Genomic DNA, 23,530 nt, shown 5'->3' on the forward strand with positions numbered 1-23,530 from the left:
AAGGGAGCTGCCAGAGAGAAGAGAAGCTAATAATAACTGATGGGTTTGTACAAAATGAATTTCATTTTATAAAAAACTATATTTTGATGAACCCATTAGTAGTAAAATAGCTCTAAATCGATTGTATGGCTCCTAGTCACACCAACTTGAAAGACCTCGGAAGGAGAAAAGTCTAACTGTGCATTTCCAGTTCACCCTTTGCTGGCTCATAAGGCAAAGTGCAATTCCTCAGTGTTACTTTTTTGAAGTCACTTGTGTTGCTATGCTTCCAGGAACATCATTGTTGCCCAGTATTATGATGTTCCATTTATATTCTTTTATTTAGATATTTTTACACTCAATTTTTGTAACTTTGATGCAATATGGTACATGATACAGTATTCTTGTCACTTTAGTTGGGAAAAACTCTCTATCCCGAGAGTCTATATAATGTTCTGAGGGGTCCACAATAATAAAAAATGTTGCAAGTTCGTGTATAATTTTAAAACTCTTTACAAAAAGCTTTGAAACCCTTCCCTGGGTTCATCTTCAGTCCATTTAACTGTCAGTACCTCTTTTGAAGTACAAATTTCAGTAATTCTATGGTTCAAAATATTCTTTTCTATCCATTATAAATTTTTGCTTTGTTTTCTAAATTTTTGCCTTAATTTAATAAAGGAGCTTTGTAGAATAAATTTTGCTCTTCTTTGGGTCTTATCAGAGTTTGTTTACTTGCTGAATATTTTTCTGTTTTTACTAGTAATGTGCATAGTAATGTTTAATTTTGGTTATATATTACTTTCATTTCCTGAGTATGTATTAAAATGTCTATTTTTCTTAAGGCATATGTATTTCCCTTTAAGTGTGTTAGTGTTCAGGTAATTTCAACATTATCTTACCTAAATGTACTAGTATGAGGATAGGTGATGGGTCCTACAGTTCATTTATATTATTCTTGGAAGAGGAATTGTATTTGTTTTTCACTCAGTAGACTTTTCCTGTGTGTGTGTGTGTGTGTGTGTGTGTGTTTGGTGGAGTGGGGTGGTGATGGTTGGGATCAGTGGTTCCTCTGTATTCAGAAGCAAGTGTATGATTGTTTTGCATAAAGCACAGCAATTTCATCTTGTACTACAGCCACAGCCAGAGCATTAGCTGGGCATATACAGTGGGACTTTTCTCTTTACAAGATCTTACAAGCTGGTGTGGGAGGGAACCATTCATAGAGTAAAGCTGTTGTATGAATAAAGGGTTTGTAGGAAAAAGTGTTTTGCGTATTTTAAAAACATAATTTTTAGAAGTCTGTTAGGTATTATCTGATTGTTTTATTTTTCACTACATGCTTATTGCAGAGCTTTCTAATTATCTTGCAGGTTTTAAATGATACTGGACTTCACCATTTACGACTTCTTCATCTACTGGGTTTCCTTGCCCTCATTATGTTTACACCTGTGTGGGTATTTACTGAAGGTTATGATATTTTTAAAGATGAAACTGTGGTAAGCATATTTTCATAAAGTTTTGTGAGCAAGCTCACTTCACATACATGATACATTTCTGTATATATAGTTGTTTCTTGTGTGATTTATGAGAAGGCACACATATATTCTGTTTTCTATGCAAGTCAGAAGTAATAGGATATTTTCTCTCTTCGGTAGCAACTTTCCATATTTTTGTGAAAGTAGAGATGAAATGTTTGTTATCCAAAACTCAGTACATATCACTGTTTTATATGTATGTAAGCCTTTTGAGTGCCAGTGCAATTTTTATGTTAAGTTTACACTTACTGATTTTAGAATCTTATTGTAATTTCAGTTTGTTAGGAGAGAGCCAACTGATACTGTTTTACTTCTCCTCTTGGATGGGTTTCTAAACTGGCTTCAGAACTTCGTAGCTTTTACAATTCTGCATCATGTCACGCCACTCACTTATGCAGTTGCGAGTGCAACAAAGAGGATCTGCATTATATCCATATCACTCTTGTTTTTGCGAAATCCAATTACATTTTCAAATGTTGTGGGGATGTTTTTAGCAGTGGTTGGGGTCCTTGGTTATAACAAAGTAAGTAATATTGTATTTGTTGTAATTTGCAGAATTTGTTGTTGAAATATTAGATTGTCATTTGAATTTTGTCTAAGGTTCAATTATATCGCTCTACTTAAGAGGAATTTCATTTTCAGGCCAAATATGATGCCAATGTGGCCAGGAAGAGGGCAGCAATGGCACCACTGAGCCAAGTGATGAGCACCAGGGCTTCTAGCTATGCTCCTGAAGCCAATGGAACTGTGCTTCCCATGTACAACTCTCAGTATGACATTAGTCCTCTCCAGCTTCCTCCATTTCATCCAGCATATGCCTTCAATCACATCACCTCATCCAGAGTTGGTCCATATCCTAGGATACATGAAGGTGTCAATGGTATTTCACAGAACAGTACTACTTACAGTACACAAAATGGTGTTCTTTCTTCCAATACTAACAGCATTACTAGTAATGGACATACAACTAGATCTTATGGAAGAATAGATTCTATATGAAATTTTAAACTGTTTTTAGGAAAAATGGTCTATTTTTATACTGATTTATAATGAATAGTGATATTAGTTTACACGATAGAAATTTAGGAACTTCAGCTTGGTGGTTTATGGGTAGTGTAATATTTGCTTCCAGACCTGGGAGAGTCTGTAATGCATAAAACTTTTCAAGACCTGTCATATACTATAATCAAGCCTCAATAAAGTCAGGCAAGTAGCAAGGTGCGCTCTTAGAAGTTATAAAAAGAAGTATTTACTGTTACCTCAAACAGTAATTGCTTGCTTGATGGTTTGATCTCTTTAGGTGGCCAATGCCTAAAGTTTCAAGGCCAGTAAGTGACACATAATGTGGAAATCCCTTTTCAGTAAATTATCTCTCACACAGTTTAGTCCTTTAGTCCTCTGGTCCAGAATGGTTTTTCTGGGACAAAGTTTACTGTTTTATTGCCCTTCAGCTTTTATTAGGTAACCTTGTGCTTAATTTTTTTTAGAACTTCATTCATGCTTTTAGACCTTCCGTAATACATTTTTGGCTTTAACAGATGTTACTTCTATCTGTGACAAAGTACAATACAATTTCAATTTAATCAGTAGTTGGCAATGCCATAAACACTTAATATACTATAAGGTGTAAAGTTCTTTATCTAATTTGAAGTATATGATTTTATTCTAAGACAAATACCAAACTTTGGAAGTCGGTCCACCTGGTCATAGCTGAGAGTTGGTTCTGATAGTTTATCATCTTATGAAATAAACCCACTGTGCATTCTGTGGCCCATTAATACTGTATAAAATATTGCATTACATTGAAAACAATTAATGACATTGATTAAGTTTCATGTATTCATGCCTGTGTTTTTCTTTGGTACGAATAGTTAGAGGTAGGACTGATTAGTAAAATTTAATTATAAACTTCCACATTAATTGAATATTGTGTTCTAGGTAAGAGATATTATATAGTTTTGTCTTTGTCTACTTTTAGTAACATGTTTGCAATTTTTGTAACTGATACAGGAGCAGATACATCCAGGGAAATCTAGCCTCATAAAGTAAAGAACAACACTATATCTTTCGAAGGGTGCAAAGAGATTCAATGTATTTCAACAATTTTGCAAAAAAATGAAGTAATTTTAATTTTATCACAGTTGAATTGTTTTTGAAATGTACCATATTTAAACATGATTTTAAACCTTTCTTGCAACCCATTAAGAATCAGTATTAGAGTTGGTAGAACAATTAGACTTCACAGTGTTAGTATTTTTAAGAAGTTATCAGTTGGACCTTACAGTCTTGAAGGTCAATAAATTTAACTGATCTCAGGTAGAATGAATAAATTTAGAATTTTTGCCGAACTTACACCCTCTTATGTCTTGGTAAAGCTCTCTGAAGCACTTTTGTCACTGACAATTATGAGGGTTAAGTGGGTTTCAGTAACTTGGCACTGACAGAGGCCTGTGTAAGTTTGTATATACGTATATGCAAAGCAAAGAACTTTTCTGATCTCTGATTTTTTAATGTGTTGAATTACCCAACTCAGTTTGATAATGACCGGTGGTATCGAATCTTAATTTTACCTCATACTGTGTTGTATTATATCTGTGCTATTTTTATGAGATAGTATTTGCTCTTTCTCATGTTTTCATGTTACAGTGTACAGTTGTGATTATTTTTCATATAATTTTAGTATGTGGCAGTGGTAATAGTTCTGTAGCAATATAAAGGTGTTGTGATCTTTTAAGAATAACAGTGAATATTCTTTCTGTTAGAAGCCTACAAGTTACTTATGCTTCGTTAATTAAAAAAAATTAGTGTCACAACTGTGTCCATGTTTAACTTTAAAAAGATATTTGGATAATGTCATTCAGATTTAGACAGTGAAGATCATATTTTTCATATTTCTTCTATGAAGATCCAAATTGAATCGAGTAGTATAATGATTAGTATAATGATAGTACAGCTAGTATGAAAAGAACTGGATAACTCTAGATACTACAGGGCTTCAGCATGTTTTTGATTAATATCTGTAAGGAAGTGTCATCTAAGAGTCACAGTTTCTCTACATCCTTTTTGATGTTCAGAAACCCTACTAAGTGCATGATTGTCAGACTTGCGCAACATACGTACAACATTTGAAATGATTGCATTGCATTGTAGTGCATTATTCATTATATACGGATTGTCTTTTAGTAGTCTACAAGTTATTCTTACGACATTTCTCACTTACAGTACCTTGCTGCATAAACCATTGCCATATGAGTAAATCTTGGTATTGTTTTTACAATTCATACTTGTCTTTGGCAGTAGATATTATTGAAAGGATTTTGGTTCTATATAGCATGTATGTACTATATTCAAATGTTTGTACACTACGGTAACTATGATAGCCCACCATGCAACTGCTGAAAGCAGTCTGCTTAGCAGTTATTTATTTTAATTTAAGTTCATATTTATGGAATCTTTTTGTTTTAGAGATTTTTCATCTGTGATTGTATTATAAGTAATAATACAAAGGTTTTGTTTAATGATGAACTTCCATGTTGGCTTCCCTTTTTTAAAAGCTGTTGATGGTGCATTATGATGGATATTTGGTACAAAATTTTAACTAATTTATGTCAGTCCGAATTATTTACTGACCTTTTTCTCTTTACTGACACTCTCATAATTTGCTGAAATTGATTCTTGTTTTGTGTATCATCAGTTCTTGTATTGTGATTATTTCTGATAAGAAACACGAGAAAAGAAATAGTATAAGAAAATTGAAAGTCATTTTACATTGTGGTGCTCCATAACAAATAACAAAAGATTTATATAGTTGGATATAATGTTATCAGTGAGAATACTTTATCATACAATACCCCAAAGAGCACATTCCACAAATCCTGTTCGCTTGTTGAACAGCTTCATTGAACTTTTTCTTCATTTACAGTTATAGGAGCTGAAGTTGCTTGAAATTAAAAATGTAGTGATATTGCAATTCAGATTTTTGCCAAAAATGCCCCAAACAAACCAGAAACTATGATTATAAAAGCTCTTCATTGGCATTGTCTTTCCTTGTAAAGAATACTGCTCTTGTATTTAGGGTATTTCAAGTTTGATTTCCCATCTGGACAAAACTGCATCAAAGGTAATGCACTTAATTATTGACAAAGTCAATAATCAAGATTCTGTTGAGCAAGGTTGCTTGGCTGTCTTTTGCAGTTACTGTTTTTGTCAGTGTTCCATTGAGGTAGAATAAAAAAAGAATCATTCTAACTTTAGGTGGCTTCATCACACCAGTCAAGGTGCGAATTCTCAAGTTTGTTGTTAGTAGATAGCAATCTTAGTATATTTCTTAGTTCAGTCTTAGTATCTCTTAATTCAGTGACTGTTACTATCTCAGTACCACACAGCTATTGAATTCTTTGCCCATTCAGAACTAAGCCCTACTCTTTCTTCTTATGTTCACTTTTTTTCGTTTATCCTAAAGCATTGGATTGCACATCCAATTACCATTCCTGTTTTAAAAATCTATAGCTAAATCAATATGCTTTGTAAATGTTATTGAATCCAGAGGCTTCCAATGGAGGCAGAAGCAGAGCTGTTTTTATAAACTTATAAACAGCTTAATAATAGAACAAATATATATGAAGGTGAAACAGCCAAGACTAAAGGACATGCAACAGACATGGCAAAGTCAAAACAACTTTTATCATTACAAGCAAAATGCCAAAGTAATTATAGAAGTAGAGATAAAAGGATGTAAAAAAACAAAAATAGGAACAGAGAAAAGCTTGTAAGCTGAATCAGGAACAGCAGTTGACAGTTTACAAAACATAAGTATAAGCTGCGGCTATTATTACCGTATTGAATATATGAAGAGTATAACTATTCCATCATCTTTAATATATGACAAGGTTTGTGGAATAATGACTGGGAGACTGAAACCTACTGTCATATACCTAATGTTGCAGCTTTTTTCTTTCTTTTTATAAAGAGGACAGCATTTAAGTAAATCTTGGCTTCAGTCTTCTTCCCAGCTTTTTCCCTATTTGGGGTTGCAGTTTTTAATGAGTCTCTTCCATCTACCTCTGTCCTGTGTCATTTCCTCCCGTACTCCCTTCTCCCTCATATAATTTCTAATCCAATCTCTCCACCTGGTCTTAGGTCTTCCTCTCCTTCGTGTTCCATCCACCTCCACCTCTTGGCTTTGGAGTGATTGGACTAATTTGACCTAGCGCCTCAGCGGTGTAGTTGGTATGGTATTAGCGTTCCACCTCGGTGGTCGCGGGTTCGATTCTCGGCCATTCCGTTGAGGAGTGAGAGATGTGTATTTCTGGTGATAGAAGTTCACTCTCGTCCTGGTTCGGAAGTCACGTAAAGCTGTTGGTCCCGTTGCTGAATAACCACTGGTTCCATGCAACGTAAAAGCACCATACAAACAAACAAACAAACAAAACAAACTAATTTGACCCATGAGTATTTAATGAATAACCAACATTTCCCAATCCCAAAATACAAAGCAAAACACAGTTAAACAAGTTATATATGGCTGGTTAATTTTTAACTAGCAACTAGTATTGTCTTGGAGACAAATCCCTTAAAGAAACTTCTCAGTTTATGCAATTATAAATTTGTACAGATTTTTAATGTACTAAATACGATCTTAAAATGTATACGAAGAATGAACCCTTCAGGCCAGTCTTATGAGATTTAAGAATATTGGTCTAGTTTAAAATTTTAGTTTTAATAATAACAGTGGTTTACACTGAGGATGCTCCTCTCCCTGATAATTGTCATCCTGAACCTCTCCTTACAAAATTTGCATTTTGCCTTCATATTACTATTATTATTTTTTTGGTCTATCACAGTCATCCTATCCAACTGGGTGTTTTTTATAGTGAGGGGTTCCGGGTTGCATCCTGCCTCCTTAGGAGTCCATCACTTTTCTTACTATGTGTACTGTTTTCAGGAGCACACTCATCTGCAGGAGTCTTCTTCAGCATCTAATTTTTCTGCTTTTGTATTATTATTATTATTATTATTATTCAGAAGATGAACCATATTTATATGGAACAAGCCTTTAGGAAGTAAGAAGCGAAAGGAAAATAAAGAAAGAAGACATCTCACTTACTGAAAAGAAAAGGTTAATTAATAAATTAATGAATAGATAAAAATGCATTAAAACACAGGGAGAATAGGGATGTTAAGAAGATTCTGATGGATTCCTTTCCTTTGTTTTTTTAAAAATGTTGCTGGTGTGTTTCCCGAGATTAGTAGATTCTGAAGGTTTTCAGGTCGACATAGTATCCCTGCTGATGAGCACAAAGCTTAGTAATAGTGTCTGTTCCAAAGAGTAGCATGTCTGTAAACTGCAGAAACTACAAGGCCAATTTCTATTCTCCCTGTGATCACCAAAGATGCAGAAAGAATGATTTTTAAGTCTTAAAAATACAAGGAATCTAAAGGATTGTTAGCAGATAGTCAATATGTTTATAGGAAGTGACACTTATGAGAAGTGAATCTGCCCATAGTTTCAGTCGTGTCATGGACAGGATTAGTGAATAGTGTTGGTCGGATATGAGCTGAACCCCAATAAAATTTAAACACTTTTGAGTAGTAGGTCTCATACAGATTTTCCACCACATCCTCCCTTTCAGGTGGTTGGGACTCTGCTGAATGAATCTGGAACTTTAACTATGTATAGTACTTCTTTTAACTTTTGACTTGCATCTTACTTTTGAGAAACATCTGATAGAAATGTCAGCAAATGCCACATGGAAGTTAGGTATTTATGTAAGGCATCATATATTTATAACAGTGATAAAATCAGTGCAACCTGTTTTAGGTAATTTGTCCTTCCTTTACTAGAGTACTGTTCTGTGGAGTGGTTGACTTCCTATGCTAGAGATTTAAAAAAATTGAGAAAAATTTGAGCTACTTCCCTTCAAAACTAGAGCATGTTTTACTTTGAAGACTTTTTTTTTTTTTTTTTTTTTTTTTTTTGTGTGTATGAGGGAAAGTGAATGTACGCAATCACTTTTACAGATCATTTACATTTTGTTGAATTGCCACAAAGTCACACTGCTTCTTACCAGAGATCTCTACTTCTATAGCATAAAATGTGGAACAATTTTCCTTACATTGTTAAGATTGCTGATGCTTGGAAGTTGTAGACAATACATCTTGAAAGTGCCATGCTCTTATGCCTTCATATTTGGTTACTGAAGCATTTTTTCTCACTTGCTGATTTTTAATGTGTTTACTCAAGTTATATGCATATATTTTGTATTTATTTATCTGACGTTTCTTCACTTGGCTTTGTTTTTTCCTTTTCACATATGAGCGTCATGTTACACGAAAGCGGACTTATCAAGTTATATTGACTTGGTGGTTTCATGAAACTATTGTATAATTGGCTCTTTCAATTTACATGAATTTTATGAATGATATTGCTTGTTTTTCCCTTTGCTCTGTTATAAAGGAATCTAGGCTTCTGGAAGATTAATTAGAAATTTTTTTTAGCTAATAACATAAAAACTTTCATTTGCAGTCAAATTTAAAGCTGAAACCTGTGTATCCATCAGTAATGCACCAGTCATTTGCATAAACCAAGCCTGGTTATTATTGAAATGTTTTTATAATGTTTAAACTTGTAGCCATCATTGAGCATGGAGGAGGATTAAAGTCTTAGTTTTCATTATGATTATAAAAATCTTGTCCATTATTATTATTCTGGTAATAATTTTCAGCAGTAATTTCTCTAATTCACATAGCATGAGGAGTAGAGTTTTATAATAATGCACTTCCAAGGGGACTGGGGTGTCCATTAACAGGAAGTGTCTGATGTTAAGAGTTTTTAGGTCTAGAAAGAGGTAGCCATTCCTGGCACTGGATACCCGTTTGTAAAATGTCTTGAAGGCCTAAGTAAACAATTTAAAGAATTCAAATATAAGATGATGTGCTTTATATGTGAAGAACATGAATTATAACAATACATTTATAATTTTATGTATGCAACTTACCAAATAATTACATAGCTATAGTTTCACTATCCGTTGGCAGCTAGAATTTGGGAAATTTGCAGTAGCGTTATTTTGTTTTGGCTAGGTGGCTGACCCTGCCCACTTTCGGGGTAGTGAGGAACCAACTTGGCACAGAGGTCAGTTGTTTCTGCTGGCTGATGACTGTAACAGTGATTGGCAGCAGCAAAGATTTTGGATTTGTAGAGCTTCAAAGTTGATTATCCTGACAATTTGGTGAAGTATTCCTGCTGTTTGGTAGCCGATTTGGCATGAATAGATAGTACAGGGAATTAAACTCCATTTGTTCTAGTTGTTGGGTTTAAGTTTGCTCTTCTCAGTTAACATATTGAGATGATAAGACATGGAAGACTTTGACTAGTCATATTAATAAATTGAGAGAGAGACAAGAAGAGGAAAGCATCCTCTAGGGCCAGTAGTAAAAAGACTTTAGCTAGTCAGGTTATTGAAGTTGATGTCTCTGTCTCTGATTCTCCATCTGTTCCACCTATTCCCATGTCACAATCTGTTCAACCTAATCCTCACCTTGGCTCCCTTGCACCTGGACCCAACCCTGTTGCCAGCCTAGAATTGCAGGTAGATAAAAAAAAAAAAAAGTTTCTTTTCTTTGATGAAAATTAGGAGCTTCTGTAAGGGTCATAATTGATGAGGTAGGTGACAGTGTAAGTGCAAGTGCAGTGGAGGAGGTAGCTGCTCCACCCACTGATTCTACTAAGCAAAGGTCCCTGGCATACTCTCCTAAAACTTGGAGGAGTAATACTGGTAGCCCAGGGGAGGTCAGTGGGGTCTGCCCACTGGTAGTCACCACCTCAGTCGGTCAAGTTGAAGTATCTCAAGTCTCGACAGAGCGCGGCTGGAAAGACGTCCCTAAGGAAGTGTCTCATCTCTCCTTTAGTGCATCAAGTTCTGAGGAGTCATCCCCTAGGCACCAATGGTGCTTTGTGGATGAGTCTTGTCCTTTGAAAAGACTAGCTCATAGTGACTCACACTCCTGTGCCTTCCAAGAAGACTCGTGATCTCCCATTGGATCAAATCCCGGCGTGCAGCTTCTGAAATACTCCCGAGTGGTTTTCTCAGGGCAACCTTTAGTAGAGGGACTGTCCACCGACTCCTATGAATGAACCAGCAAGCATTTTACTAAATGCTAGCTCTTTCTCTATTTTTCTTTTCATTCTGCAATATGAATTAGAATCTAGTATATCCGTGTATCCCACCTCCTACAATGTGGGATTCAGCTATGTACATAATTACATGGTAAGTTGCATACATAAAAATGATATTTTTGTAATAAAATGAGATTTTATGTATACTTACCAAGTAATTACATAATCAAAGCTCCCTATCATGGATGTAAAGGGCATAAACAACTCTGTGCTGAGTTGGTTCCTTTCTACCCCAAAAGTTGGAGGGCTCAGTCGCCTAGCCAAAACAAAATAGCGTTGCCGCGAATTTTCAGAATTCTAGCTGCCGACGGATAGTGAAACTATAGCTATGTAATTACGTACTTGGTAAGTATACATAAAAAAACCATAAATCGCCGAGTTTTGGGTAATGGCAATTTTTGCTCATCATCAAGCCCATCGGAATGGAACGCCAACGATAATGAGGGATTGCCTGTACATAAACAGAATTTAAGGAGTAAAGAGAAAGGATGCATGTGTAAGCAGCTGTCAGAAAGGATGCTCTAGAGGTAGATGTTCTGTAATGTAGTAAGATAATAAGATATACAATGTAATCTCAGCACAATCATTGTAGATTCACACAGCAAATAATGATCAGAAAGGATTCTTGAGAAAACCAGAATGAGATATGAGTGAAAGGGCTGCATGTCTGCTTACCTTATTTACTTCACTCAACACATTGCCATCACTAACATTGTTTAATAGCACTCACTGTTGTTCCCTCATTCAGATCAGTGTAAGTTAGCATCTGAACCTGCCCCAGTTTACCTAATATAATGACATTGGTGATGAGGGGAGGGCCATTATTGTAAGATTCTACTGTCTTCTGATGCTCCTTTGATAAAAGTAAGAATTGTTTCTCTTTTTCATGGCTTTTGTTGAGAACTTGGCTATAGAAATTGAAAACATTAGTAAAGGACAATATCTATGGTTCCCTTATCAGATTTGATGATAATGGCAATACCAGCAGATTTATGAATAACGTTGAAGCATCATCATAATTACCCCTGCAGTATACAGTTACATATGTAGTGCTTCTGATTAGTTCATATGAGATCGTTTAATTGTAGGAATTTCTTTGTTTAAGCTTTCAAAAGGTTTGTGCAATATCTCGGTTATGTTTGTTACCAAATCTGAATATGTAGTACAGTACAGTATTATCATTCACCAAAACATCCTTGCTGTTATGCAACTGGAAAGTTTTTATTTTGTTTCATAGTAGGTAAGGCTTTTGCTAATGTTAGTTTAATGTATGCCATTAAAAGGTAACTTATTTAAAAGGGTGTGAAATGCAGTTGTGAATACCAAGCCATAGTGTCCATGTTTTTTATTGTTTTGTGATTATTATTGTACAATAGTTTTTAATTGGCTGTGTTTGAGCTTATTTAATAATTATTTCAAGTCTGTTTCAAGTTTAGAAAGTGTTGTGTTTTTATTGCAAAGGCAAATTTTATTTAGAATAAGTATGCATTGTTTACTAAGTGATCACATTATCAAAATGACTGAACGAACAATTAGATATTATTTTGCACGAATCGTTTTGGAATCTTCATTGACATTTACTGTTAATTCAGTTTGTCTGTAATGTGACTCTGAAAAAATTTTGTTATTGCATGTATGGGAACAGTTGATATTTTGGTCATTATTTAAGTTGGGCATGTTGTTTTTTCAAATTAGTAATGAAGATCATGTTGAGGACTGGAAGTGCTGCGAAGTCTTTTGCATTCCAGGATTATTCCTTGGGTCTTTCTGGTATTTCTGTCTATGTCCTTTGTGCAGTAGAAAGTTGGTGGAGTCTACATTGATTACCCACATCTACTGCTGTACAGTAGACCCCCCAGGGTAAAGGCAGTCCCCGGGTTACGACGGGGGTTCCATTCTTGAGACGCGTCGTAAGCCAAAAAATCGTCGTAAGCCGGAACATCGTCAAAAGTCCTAAGAAAACTATGTAAACTGGATTCTTATTGCATTTTTCATCAAAAGAGCCTTCAAATATTGATTATTTTGCATTTTTGGTGTCACACCTCTTGTGCCAGATGAGCGTTGTAGGCGTTGTAACCCTGGAAATAATTTGTGATGAATATAATTGAAAAGCGCCTTAACCTCGGAACGTCGTAAGCCGAACCCGTCGTAACCCAGGGACTGCCTGTATAGGTAGGTACCAGAACCCCCTGCTCTGCGAATACTTAAAACTCCTCTAAAAGCACTTAGGACTGCCTATTTTGATAGTTAATAGTACACAATAAAACTAAAAAATGGTTATACCTGATTATTTTAATAGTTTTATCACAAAAAGTGCATTTAGTCACAATTATGATATGAAAATACAGTAATTTATTTATTTTCCCAGTGAATAATACCACAAATAATTGATATATACGGTCCATAGAAAAATCCGCGAATAGGCGAGTCCGTGAATTGTGAGTCCGCGAATAGTGGGGGTCGACTGTATTCCTTTAACTTTAGAGTTGGAGGGATTTTATAAATATTGAAGCATGTGTCATGGATAATACCTCTACTACCATTACTTGTTGCAGCCCCAGTTAACTACTGACAGCCAGTGATTTTACTGTCCATCAACATACAACTGCCACCCATTCCCAGTGATGATTGAAAAAAGTTATTAAAATTAGCAATATTTTGGTAAAAGACTTCTAGGAAGATGCTGAGTGACTAAATATCTTGTACTGGAAGATGATGCAATATGACTAAATATCTTATTCCTCTTAATAGAGAGTCTTTTCTTCAAAATGTCTATTTTGCATGCTCTACATAACTAGCAGGTTTGGCCAGCCTGTTTGACAACTCTGGAATCAACTTCATATATTTATTGTATTCATTGCCAAGGAGCTTGGGAAATGTTTTTAGACAAAGAAATTTTCAATTTCAAGATTTTCATGATTAATTTTAATTTGTGGTTGTGATCCTAGATTCTCCAGTTTGGGTTTAGCAGAAGTAGCTTGCATATCTCTTACAGCTTGTGCTAAGAACATTCAAAGAAATACATCAGTGTTTTATATACCTCTGCTGAATCTCTCTTTAACAGCACCTGCTTAAACTATGTCATAATAATAATAATAATATATCATCAGAAGACCCTCTTTGAAACAGGTACTCTTGTTGAATGAAATTGCTGCATCAGATGCATTTAGTTTGTATAGGATCTTCATAATTTTCTTATTGCTGCTTTCTCTCTGCTACTGCATGGGGTGAATAATGCTCCAATGTTATTCACATTCAGTAAGGGGAATAGTCAAAATTTAGTGACTATACATATGCCTATTATTTAATAAGATACTTAAATATTTAATTATTTTATTAAATAATAGGCATATATACATTCCCTGAATCTTGGTTATTTCCCTCCTGAAGTGAATAACATCGGAACATGACTTGCAGCTCGCCCCATGTAGTAGCAGAAAGCAATATGTACATAATTGAAAGACGTTATACAAATTAAGTGCAGCTGAGGCAGCAGTTTTTTCATTCAATAATAATAATTTCTTCTTCTGGTTTGCCTCTGTAGCTCCAGTGTCTGGTTGCTGGTTATTGCCATTGCTGGATGGGGACTTCTAAGTACCTGACTGTCCTCCATGCTCATTGGGCTTTATACCTGGCTGCTGGACGAAGCTCCTCTGATGCCAGAGGTTTCATTTACTTCGTTGTTGTTTAATTTTCCATTTCTTTCCATCAGTGCTGAGTGTTGCTATTTAACCCATAGCTGGACCCTACCCTGTCAGGAATGGGAACTCATTTACAGCTGAGTAGACCGAGGAAATTGTGGCAAAGATCCTTTTCCAAGGAATCAGCGCTGAGGAGAGAGGTCACCCATCCAGTGACTGACTAGCACTGATTGGCAATACCCTTAAGAGAAGGTGTTTGAGTGGATAGCTTGCTGCCATCAGGTTGGCTGCATAATGCATTCCATGCAGTGGAAGATTGGCAAGAAGTCCAATTCAACTGTCAATGTCAAAGTGCAGGGATTTTGGTCCCCGCAGTCCCGAAAAGTGAAGATGTTTCGAGTATTAAGGTTCCCATACCTGATTGGTAGAGACTAGCTGCAGAATACTTTGGTTCATTGTTTTCTTTTTTAGTCCTTGGAGCAGTGATGGAATTAGGTCTAATTTGGTTCCTCTCTCCTCTTCAGTAGAGTTGTCTGTTCTTGAAGTGTTCAACAGTCTCCATCTCTCATGAACTTTAGTCTCAAGTGACATGTTTTTAGTACTTAAAGCATGATGAAGTATTTTTCAAGACTATTCTGATGTTGGTTAGTCTATCTATACCCTTAGACTGTTGTTTACTTGCTTGGTGCGTCCCTGGGGAAGTCTTATGGCTTTCAGTGTCGTATTTGCCTTTTGGTAGGGCAGAAATTGCCCTAATTCCATAGTCCCTCATTAGGAACAGTAGCTCAAATCTTGTCTCTTTTGTCAGGAGATTGAGTTTTCTCAATTCTTACCTCCAAATCCAAGGAGGAGATACAGATAGGATACTGCTTTGCTGGCCTGCACTTTTCACTAGTACTATATGATGTTATTCACTCCCAGGGTTTGGAGTTTTTATTTTTTTCATTAGTACCAAATAGCAGTAAAAAGAGTTATGTAATGTCCCTTTGTTTTGGCTATATCTCTCTTTCTCCTTTGTCCCAGAATTTCTGACCAAGACCGAAATTCTTTGGTCTTCAGAGTTTCTTGGTTCCCTCCCTTCGAGAATGTTTGGTGGAGATCCAGACTGAATATTGCTGTGCCATGTTTACAACCTAAATGTTACTTGGAAAGGATGAAGAACATTGTACCATAGTGCGAGTGCCTTTTTATGAGTAAGGTATTTTGCATGGAGGAGGAATCCAAACACTTTACTACGGCAGGTAATCTTCAAAGCCAGTGAAGCCCCTGATAGTGCAGAGGGTTCATGAGCTCAAACAAAAGGGCATTGGGCCATCTCATTCCTTCTTGAAGAATTTCTGGTCCAACAGGTAATGGGGTGGCAATCTAGTGCTGCCAGACTACCTTCACCTCATTCTACTTGAGGGATGTCACCCACAAGTCCCTCTATACATATTCATGGGGACCTGTGGAGGCAGCTCAATGAGTAGTGTTACTACCAAGAACCATCCAGGTATCCCACGACTCTTTCAAGCACTGTGACCAGAGTTTACCGTTCCTGAGGAGAGTGCCATTGGAGCAGCACTGTCCCACCCTCTGGGTCAGTGCCAACAGAACAGCAACAGTGCCTTTCTTCTCTACGGTGACACTTTGCTACATTTGCAAAGGTACTCGGCTTACCAGTAAGTACTACTTCCTTCCTAAGTATTAAGTCTCCATATATGAAAGGTATAATGTTTGTACCCCTGTAGGAACACGTTCCAAATTTGTATTAAGTAATTTATTTTTCTTAGGTATACAAAGCATAACCTTTCATATCAGAAGTAACCCACCTCATCCACCATGCTACAGTTTTTTTTTACCCTCAGGTTTTAATTCTGAATACAAGCTGAAAGTACAGTGGGTAATAATGGTTGGGGAGAATGGGCATCCCCCCTTCCTCATCTCTACTGGGGTACCACCCTTGTTTACTCAGTATTACATGGCTGGTCCAGTACATGTGCAGAAGGATACTCTACATATGAAAGGCTACAGTTTGTATACCAAGGAACAACTCAAATTACGTTACAATCTGGCATATTGAAAGAATTTATAACAGGTAATAGTTTTCCATTAGCATCCATTCATTACACTGAAGTGTATGTGGAAGACTTATCATTTTATTTAATCATTTATTCCATGAATAGCAAGACTTTTGAACTGAACTTGAATTTGTATATTAAAAGTTGCTTTAGGTCTTATAGCTTATTCATCCATAATCTCTATAAACAAAGCTTTGTCATTTCTTTCAGTATGCAACAATAATCCACTCATTATTAAAGTGACATATAGTAATACGTACATTTTCTTATGAAAATGGTTTGTATAAATGGTTTAAATATATCTCTGTAGAGATATAGCTCACATATACAAGTCAGGTACCAATTAAGTTTAGTGAGTTATCTGAACTAAGTAACTAATTTAAGCTGTGCTCTTACTATGTTTAAACAAACTATGATGAAAAATGTAAAGCATTAATTAGCCAAAAACTTTCTATATAAATGAGGTTCATTTGCCTTGGGACATCACGTACATTACACATATTGCCAGCGTGAAACTAATATGATATAAAGCTATGGTACTTATCAAAGTGATAAAATGTCCCATTTTTTATAACCATATGTAAACAAAATTGCTCATAAAAGCACAAAATACATCCATGGTTCTGTAATCTGCTTTTCTAAAGTTATAAATTGTACATAGGAATGATATGGAACAACAAGATCACAGAGGTACATCAGACTTGCACAAAATTGGATTATCTTAAAACTATTTCTGCATTTCAGGCTAGAAAATTTACTAGTAAACATGAAAGTCTTTTAACAGTTAATCTTGTGTTTCAGTTAATCTTCAATATCATTGCATTTTTTTCATTATGGTTCTGTATACGTATTACCGCAACCTTTACTGCTGAATTTTGAGGGTTGAGGGAAGTTTCATACTTTTTATCATGGTTAGTGTGCATTCCCACTTGGTCTTCTTGCGTCATGTAATTATGGTAGTCTTCTCTCTCTCCAAGTGATGAATCTTTTGTTCTAAATGTACATGTGACATCATCCATATGTGATAAAACTCTTTGTGTCCTTGCGAAGTAATCAGCAGTAATTTTATCTCTCCCCTGCTATGATAGAAATTTATTTCCAACAAGTGAAGTAATCAACAGCAATTTTATCTCTTCCCTGCTATGATAGAAATTTATTTCCAACAATTCTGAGTGACATTAAACCTTTTCTCCAAAGCTTTGTACTGTACTACCTCTCATATCTGTTTCTTGGGAGAACTCTTCAAATGCCCAATCCCATTTTCTTTCATTAGTGAAGCTTTTTACACAAGAAGTTATTCAATGAGATTTCATATTGATAGTTAGAGCAGAACTTTGCTTTCCAGTTCTGGTGATGTGCTGTAATTTAATTAGTTCAGAGTTTTTTTATTTTTCCCTCTAACATAGTCAGTCATACTTATATTTTTGGTGTTTTTGGCCAATACAGAATGAACAGCCATTTTGTGAAAAAGCACAAAATAAACTATATACAGAATGAGGCTGACATCATGTCTGAGAGCATAAATGAGGCCACATTTTTCCTCTCATCCTGTCCTGCAACATTTTCAGCATAGCTACTTTTAAAATATTACATTGTACACAGTGATTCTAATTTTGAATTTAGTATACTATATTCTTTTTGTGTATTTAAAGTGGTACAAGAATAAAAGAAATAAAATGGATAATTGATAGCCAATTTAGAGCTTGACAGAAGATTGTGCTCACAGTGCTTGGCTTCTAAATTTTACCAGATATTGCATAAGAATTGGGGGAAGATTTAAGTATGAGGATTCTATGAATTGTACCTTTATTTTATTTGATGTACAGTATTTTGTTTGAAAGGTAAAGTGGTCACCACAAATATTGCAGTGTCATGGAATCTCACCATTACAAGATATTTTCCAAATTTTTGCAATTGTGCATTGTGTATTCTTGAACTCCAAGGACTGCCTTGAATATAAGAGCTGGGTCTGTTGTGGTATTGCTGAGGATTTTGTTGACATTTACTAGCATTCTGTACATTGATATGGATTTGCTCATATATCACCACTTTTATCATGTGAGAATATTGAATTATTGGCTGGTTGTGACACAAGAAATCTAAAGGAACAAAAGGCTCTGGCCAAAGATCTGTTTGTCCTCATCATTTCATTTTATAGAACTGATGTGCATTGAATCTTTTTTTATTGACTTTTAAGTCCTGATTCTGAAATGGAGCACTGAATATGTATTGAAAAGTAACCTTTTAGTTTCTGGTTAGCTGTGTTATATGAAAGTATAAGCTGGTGTGTGCCTTTGTGAAATTTGTCTGATGTTCTTTGATATGAGAACATGATTTATTAATAGCATGGTCACAATTATGTGTATCATTAATGCAAGTGTTATTTTGGATATTATAATATGAAGTATGTCTCTGTACCTTACTGAATCAGTGGATTATTATTTGTATGCACTCTGGACAACATTCAATTTTATAGTACGAGATAGTTCCACGTTGGCCGAGTGCATTTCGCGCTCGGCTACCATTCCTGTGGTCCGAAGATCGATTCTCGGCTTGGCCAACGCGGAACGAGAGGAATTTATTTCTAGTGATAGAAATTCATTTCTCGATACAATGTGGTTCGGATCCCACAATAAGCTGTAGGTCCCGTTGCTAGGTAACCAATTGGTTCCTAGTCACGTAAAAATATATCTAATCCTACGGGCCAGCCTTAGGAGAGCTCAGTGGTCTGGTAAAACTAAGATACACTTAACTTATAGTATGAGATGGGACTCGTTAGCAAATACGTATGTATGATGAATTATAAAAATAATGGATTCCAAGACTGAAAATATTTTCAAATTTTTGTGCAATTAGTGAACATTTTAATGTATTTTTGTGCAATTAGACTTAATTACATGGTTAGCAATATAGTGGACCCCTGTATTCGTAGGGGATGCATACCTGACCCCCAAAGAACAGCTAGAACCCGCGAATAGTTGGAACAATATAAAAATGCTTACAACTGCCTAGTATTTTGTTAGTTCAAACTCAAGAAAAACCCACTGAAAATGATAGTACCTGGTGTTCTTAATACTTTTATCACAAAGAGTGCATTCAATCGTGGAATTGCTATGAATATTCAGTAATTAGTGGATAGTTATCATAGGAAAATACAGTGAATACATGAATCCTGGGTATAGAAGGTCTATAGAGAAATCCCCAAATACGTGAGTCTGCGAATCCGGAGTCCACGAATAGCGGGGGTCGACTGTATGCTATGTACGGAACTTATGATTATTATGGATGATCACAAATTCACTTTGGATAAAATATCACTTGCCTTTTCCTGAAAGGTTGACCCACTCCTCGCAGTATGATTTCATCTTTTTGTGGTTGCCTTTGAATTTATGTTAATTTATGGACATTTGTTTACCTACAACATAGTTCTGTGAGAATTTTCCTGTATACTAAAGACATTTTGCAAATGGTTTCTCCAAATGAACAAATATAAGACCCTGTTAAGATTTTTTTTAGTCAAAATTGATCAAACCTAACAAAAACAATTTTCCTTAGACAAAATGTGAAAGATATTTCAGTTAAACTAGTAGTATTTCATATTGAATTTTTAGACAGCTTTGTTTGGATCTTAGATATATTTTTTATTTGCAGCTTATGTAATGGTATATTTAAGTTTTATTACAAAGTCTTAGCCATGTGGAAAAATATAAGTAATTACTATTGTCACTATAATCATGAGGAAGAAGGAAGTGCTAAAGAAGAAATAGCATAAAAATATCTCTTCAACAATCAGGAAGGTTATTAAGTTTTGTGAAAAGAAGATAAAATCTTCATGCGAGTTATATTTATTTTAAATTATCCATATAAGTGTGTTGTTTTGTGTAAAGCATAAAATTGTTGTGATGTATGTTCATAATGAAAAAATGCATAATGAATATGCAAAATTGAGATACAGTATTATTTTGGTTATATGGCTAGATTAACAGTAGTTTTGGTCTGATTTATAGAAGCCTATTAGAAATAAGTGGTTTACAAGTTAAATCTAGTTTATTTTTCTTTGTTTATGGTATTCATTTTTAATATTAATAAAAAGTTTATTTTTGGAAGTATGACTTCTTATTGATGATGACTTCATCTCTTGTGTGGAATGAAAAGTACTTCTGTATATAATGAAATGACGTCTTAATAGAAAAAGTACTTAATTAGTGATAAATCTTTTAATACAATATATACTGTTGTGGGTGAATGAGAAAGTACTAGGTGTTATCTTGGTAAGAGCGGTTTATGTACTACATAAGTACTATCATAATTGTAATGCAGGTAATAGCATGTAATGAAGTAATGACTTCACTTATTACATACACATATGTATATGTGTAGTCTTGTAAAAGTAACCTGCACTGGGTACTTTACTTGTACTTAAAGGGAAAGACAAATTAATTTCACGACTACATTTTCATTAGTTTATTGTCATTGTCTTTTCACAAATAAATTAAAAGGTCACGAGTTGAAATCCCATCAGAGTCAGGTAGGAATTTCATGCTGGATTTTATCTGAACTGTAGGTGAAGTTTTCTTTTCTTGTAGATCATGCACAAGTAAAGCACTGCGTATGGTCTTGCTTAAGTATATTTGTTTGAAAACATTACTGTACTTGGTACTGTGTGCTTAATTATTGAAGGAGAATATGTGCCTAGGGTGTGATCCACAATGCAACACCCGTCTCTCATCCTTGAACTCCCAATATTATTCTGGTGATCTGGACTAGCTCCCAATTAATTGTAATTTTGTTTTAAGTTGATCAGGCCGTGATGAGATAGGAATAAAAAAGTTTAATAATGAACTTATGCTGACTTTAGGTGACTTCTAGGTAAAACTAATTGGCTGGAGGATTGTCTCAGTTTTGAGAACACAATTAGTGTAAAAGACAAATTATGTAAAGACCAACCATTTCAGCTTTCTGTTTACCTCTACGTGATGAAACTTAATTATTTTATACATCTGGAGGTTAAAGCAGAGCTTTCCAAAATACAAAAGCAAAGGTATAAAAGAATCTTGCAGTGTTATATTTAATAATGTCTTTAGTTCTCCAGTCCTTACTTTGAATCGCAATGTGGTGGGTGGAAAAAAAAGCTGTAGTCTATATTTGTTTTTTTGTATTAGAGAAAGAACTAAATTGTTGTATTCCACTAGTGATGTTCATTTACTTTTCTTATACTGTATATAGGATTGTTGAATGTTACAAAGGTTTATTTTTCTGTGATGCTATTGTGCTTAATTCACGGTACTTATCTTTTACTCTTTGTTTTGTACTAGATAAATATAGTGATATAAGCAATGCTTCAAAATGATCAAATTTAATTACACACTGGGAAGATCTCTGAGATCTGTGCTAGTTCATTTGAAGAAACAAAAACTGTGTTTGGAAAACACAATAAAGTTATGAAAATGTTTATTACATAAGAATGCTGTTTTTTTTTTTTTTTATTGAATTCATGTACAACTTTGAACATAAATGTACATCCATCCATATTTGAGGCTGAAGTAATTTTTTAAATAGTGTGCATAATAATTGAATATTTGTGATTTTATTAAAAGAAAAATGCATTTCAAGTTGAATTTCATTTATTTAGCAGTATTTATATTTATGTGAAGTGTTGCTCAGTAGGGAAACCTGCCAATTAAAGGCAGAAGTACATGACTAGTATATAAAAATTCAGTTAATGCCATCTAAGTAAAGGAATACATAGAGGACTTTCTAATGATAAACTGCGCTGTAGCACAGAATAATAGGAAAAAAATGTTGTAGCAATTTTGTTGATGAAATAAAATGAAAAACTGAGCAATAATGCAAACCATATGCTACACTAGGAACATAACAGGGCAGAATTTCCCCCCCAAAATGAAAACGGCAGAATTTGCCCCCAAACAGTAAAACTCAAACCGTAGCACAAGGAATATTTTTAAAAACATCAAACATTTTAATTGCATTCTACCAAAGAAGTTGATGGAAAACAAAATTATGTTACATAATAGGACTATGTGCAGCTGCAGAAGAGAATGAAACTATCCTTAATGTTTGTGATCTTGTAACCGTGAGGTTTTCCTCCCATTGCACCTTACAAGTCTTTTTACTGTCAATTTCCTTTTCAGCACTGAATGACCTCTTAGGTCCCAGTGTTTGGCCTTTTGCCTTATTTCAGTATTCTATTCTGTTCATTGGACGTGAAGTGAGTTAAAGCTTCTCTTCTTCTTGCCCCAGATTTATACCTCCTTGTCATTGGATGGGAGCTCCAGATACAACTACCAGGTCTTAAGTAGTTGCTGTCCATTGAATTATTCAGGCTTTCCCACCATTTTCTTCACCCATGGACTTTGATTAGCTAATATAACTGAGCAAGAAGCTCTGTGAGTGGGTCAGAGCAACGTTGCACTGACTGGAGTTGCAACAACACAAGATGCACAGGCCTAGACCTATGAATGACACGTCAGATCGAAGACACTCTGGTTTTGTTAGAATATAAAGACTGAAATTACTGATGAACAGAAGAACTGACATATCTGCTGGAGAAGCTGAACCTGCACAAAGTCCTATAAACATCAGGTTTATCTCAAAGCTCAAATTAAAACACAGCCATCTTTCTAGTGCCTTTAAATGAAGTATGCTCATATATTAAAAAAAAGGAGTAGCAAAAATTACGCATAAGAAACAAATATTAGGCTATAGTTGATTCACATCAACCTTGCATCTGATGTTTAGGCCAGTCCCTTACGACACTCTTGATTGGCTGTTGATAAACCAATCACAGGGCTGGAAACTCAAATTAGGCTCTCTCGGGAGTTCACATATGGCAGGATGTATGATCCACCTCTCCTGAGGGATACTTTTGATAGACGTATCCCTCAGGAAAGGTGGGACACATCCTGCCTATGTGAACTCTCTTGAGAGACAGAGATTCCAGCTCTGTGATTGGCTTATCAACAGCCAATCAGGAGCATCATAAGGGACTGGCCTAGACATCAGATGCACGGTTGATGTGAAAATACTATAGTAGAATTCACATAATAAATACATACTAAATAGCTTGGCTTGGTTTTGGAATTATTCCTTAAAATCCCAATCAATTATTAACATTTG

General features: G+C 35.1%; 1 protein-coding gene across 1 annotated transcript in view; it reads left to right on the plus strand.

Moving 5' to 3' along the window:
- LOC135220004 (solute carrier family 35 member E1 homolog) overlaps positions 1 to 22,005 on the plus strand; it is a 46,384-nt gene extending 24,379 nt beyond the window's left edge. The window contains exons 4-6 of the mRNA XM_064257288.1: positions 1,350 to 1,475; positions 1,792 to 2,037; positions 2,157 to 22,005. Of these exons, the coding sequence (XP_064113358.1) occupies positions 1,350 to 1,475; positions 1,792 to 2,037; positions 2,157 to 2,513 (729 nt within the window). The 3' untranslated portion in view covers positions 2,514 to 22,005. The remainder of the gene's footprint in view (positions 1 to 1,349; positions 1,476 to 1,791; positions 2,038 to 2,156) is intronic.
- The last annotated feature ends 1,525 nt before the right edge of the window (positions 22,006 to 23,530 follow it).

Source organism: Macrobrachium nipponense, chromosome 1, assembly GCF_015104395.2.
Source record: "Macrobrachium nipponense isolate FS-2020 chromosome 1, ASM1510439v2, whole genome shotgun sequence".
NCBI classification, from domain to species: Eukaryota; Metazoa; Arthropoda; class Malacostraca; order Decapoda; family Palaemonidae; genus Macrobrachium; species Macrobrachium nipponense.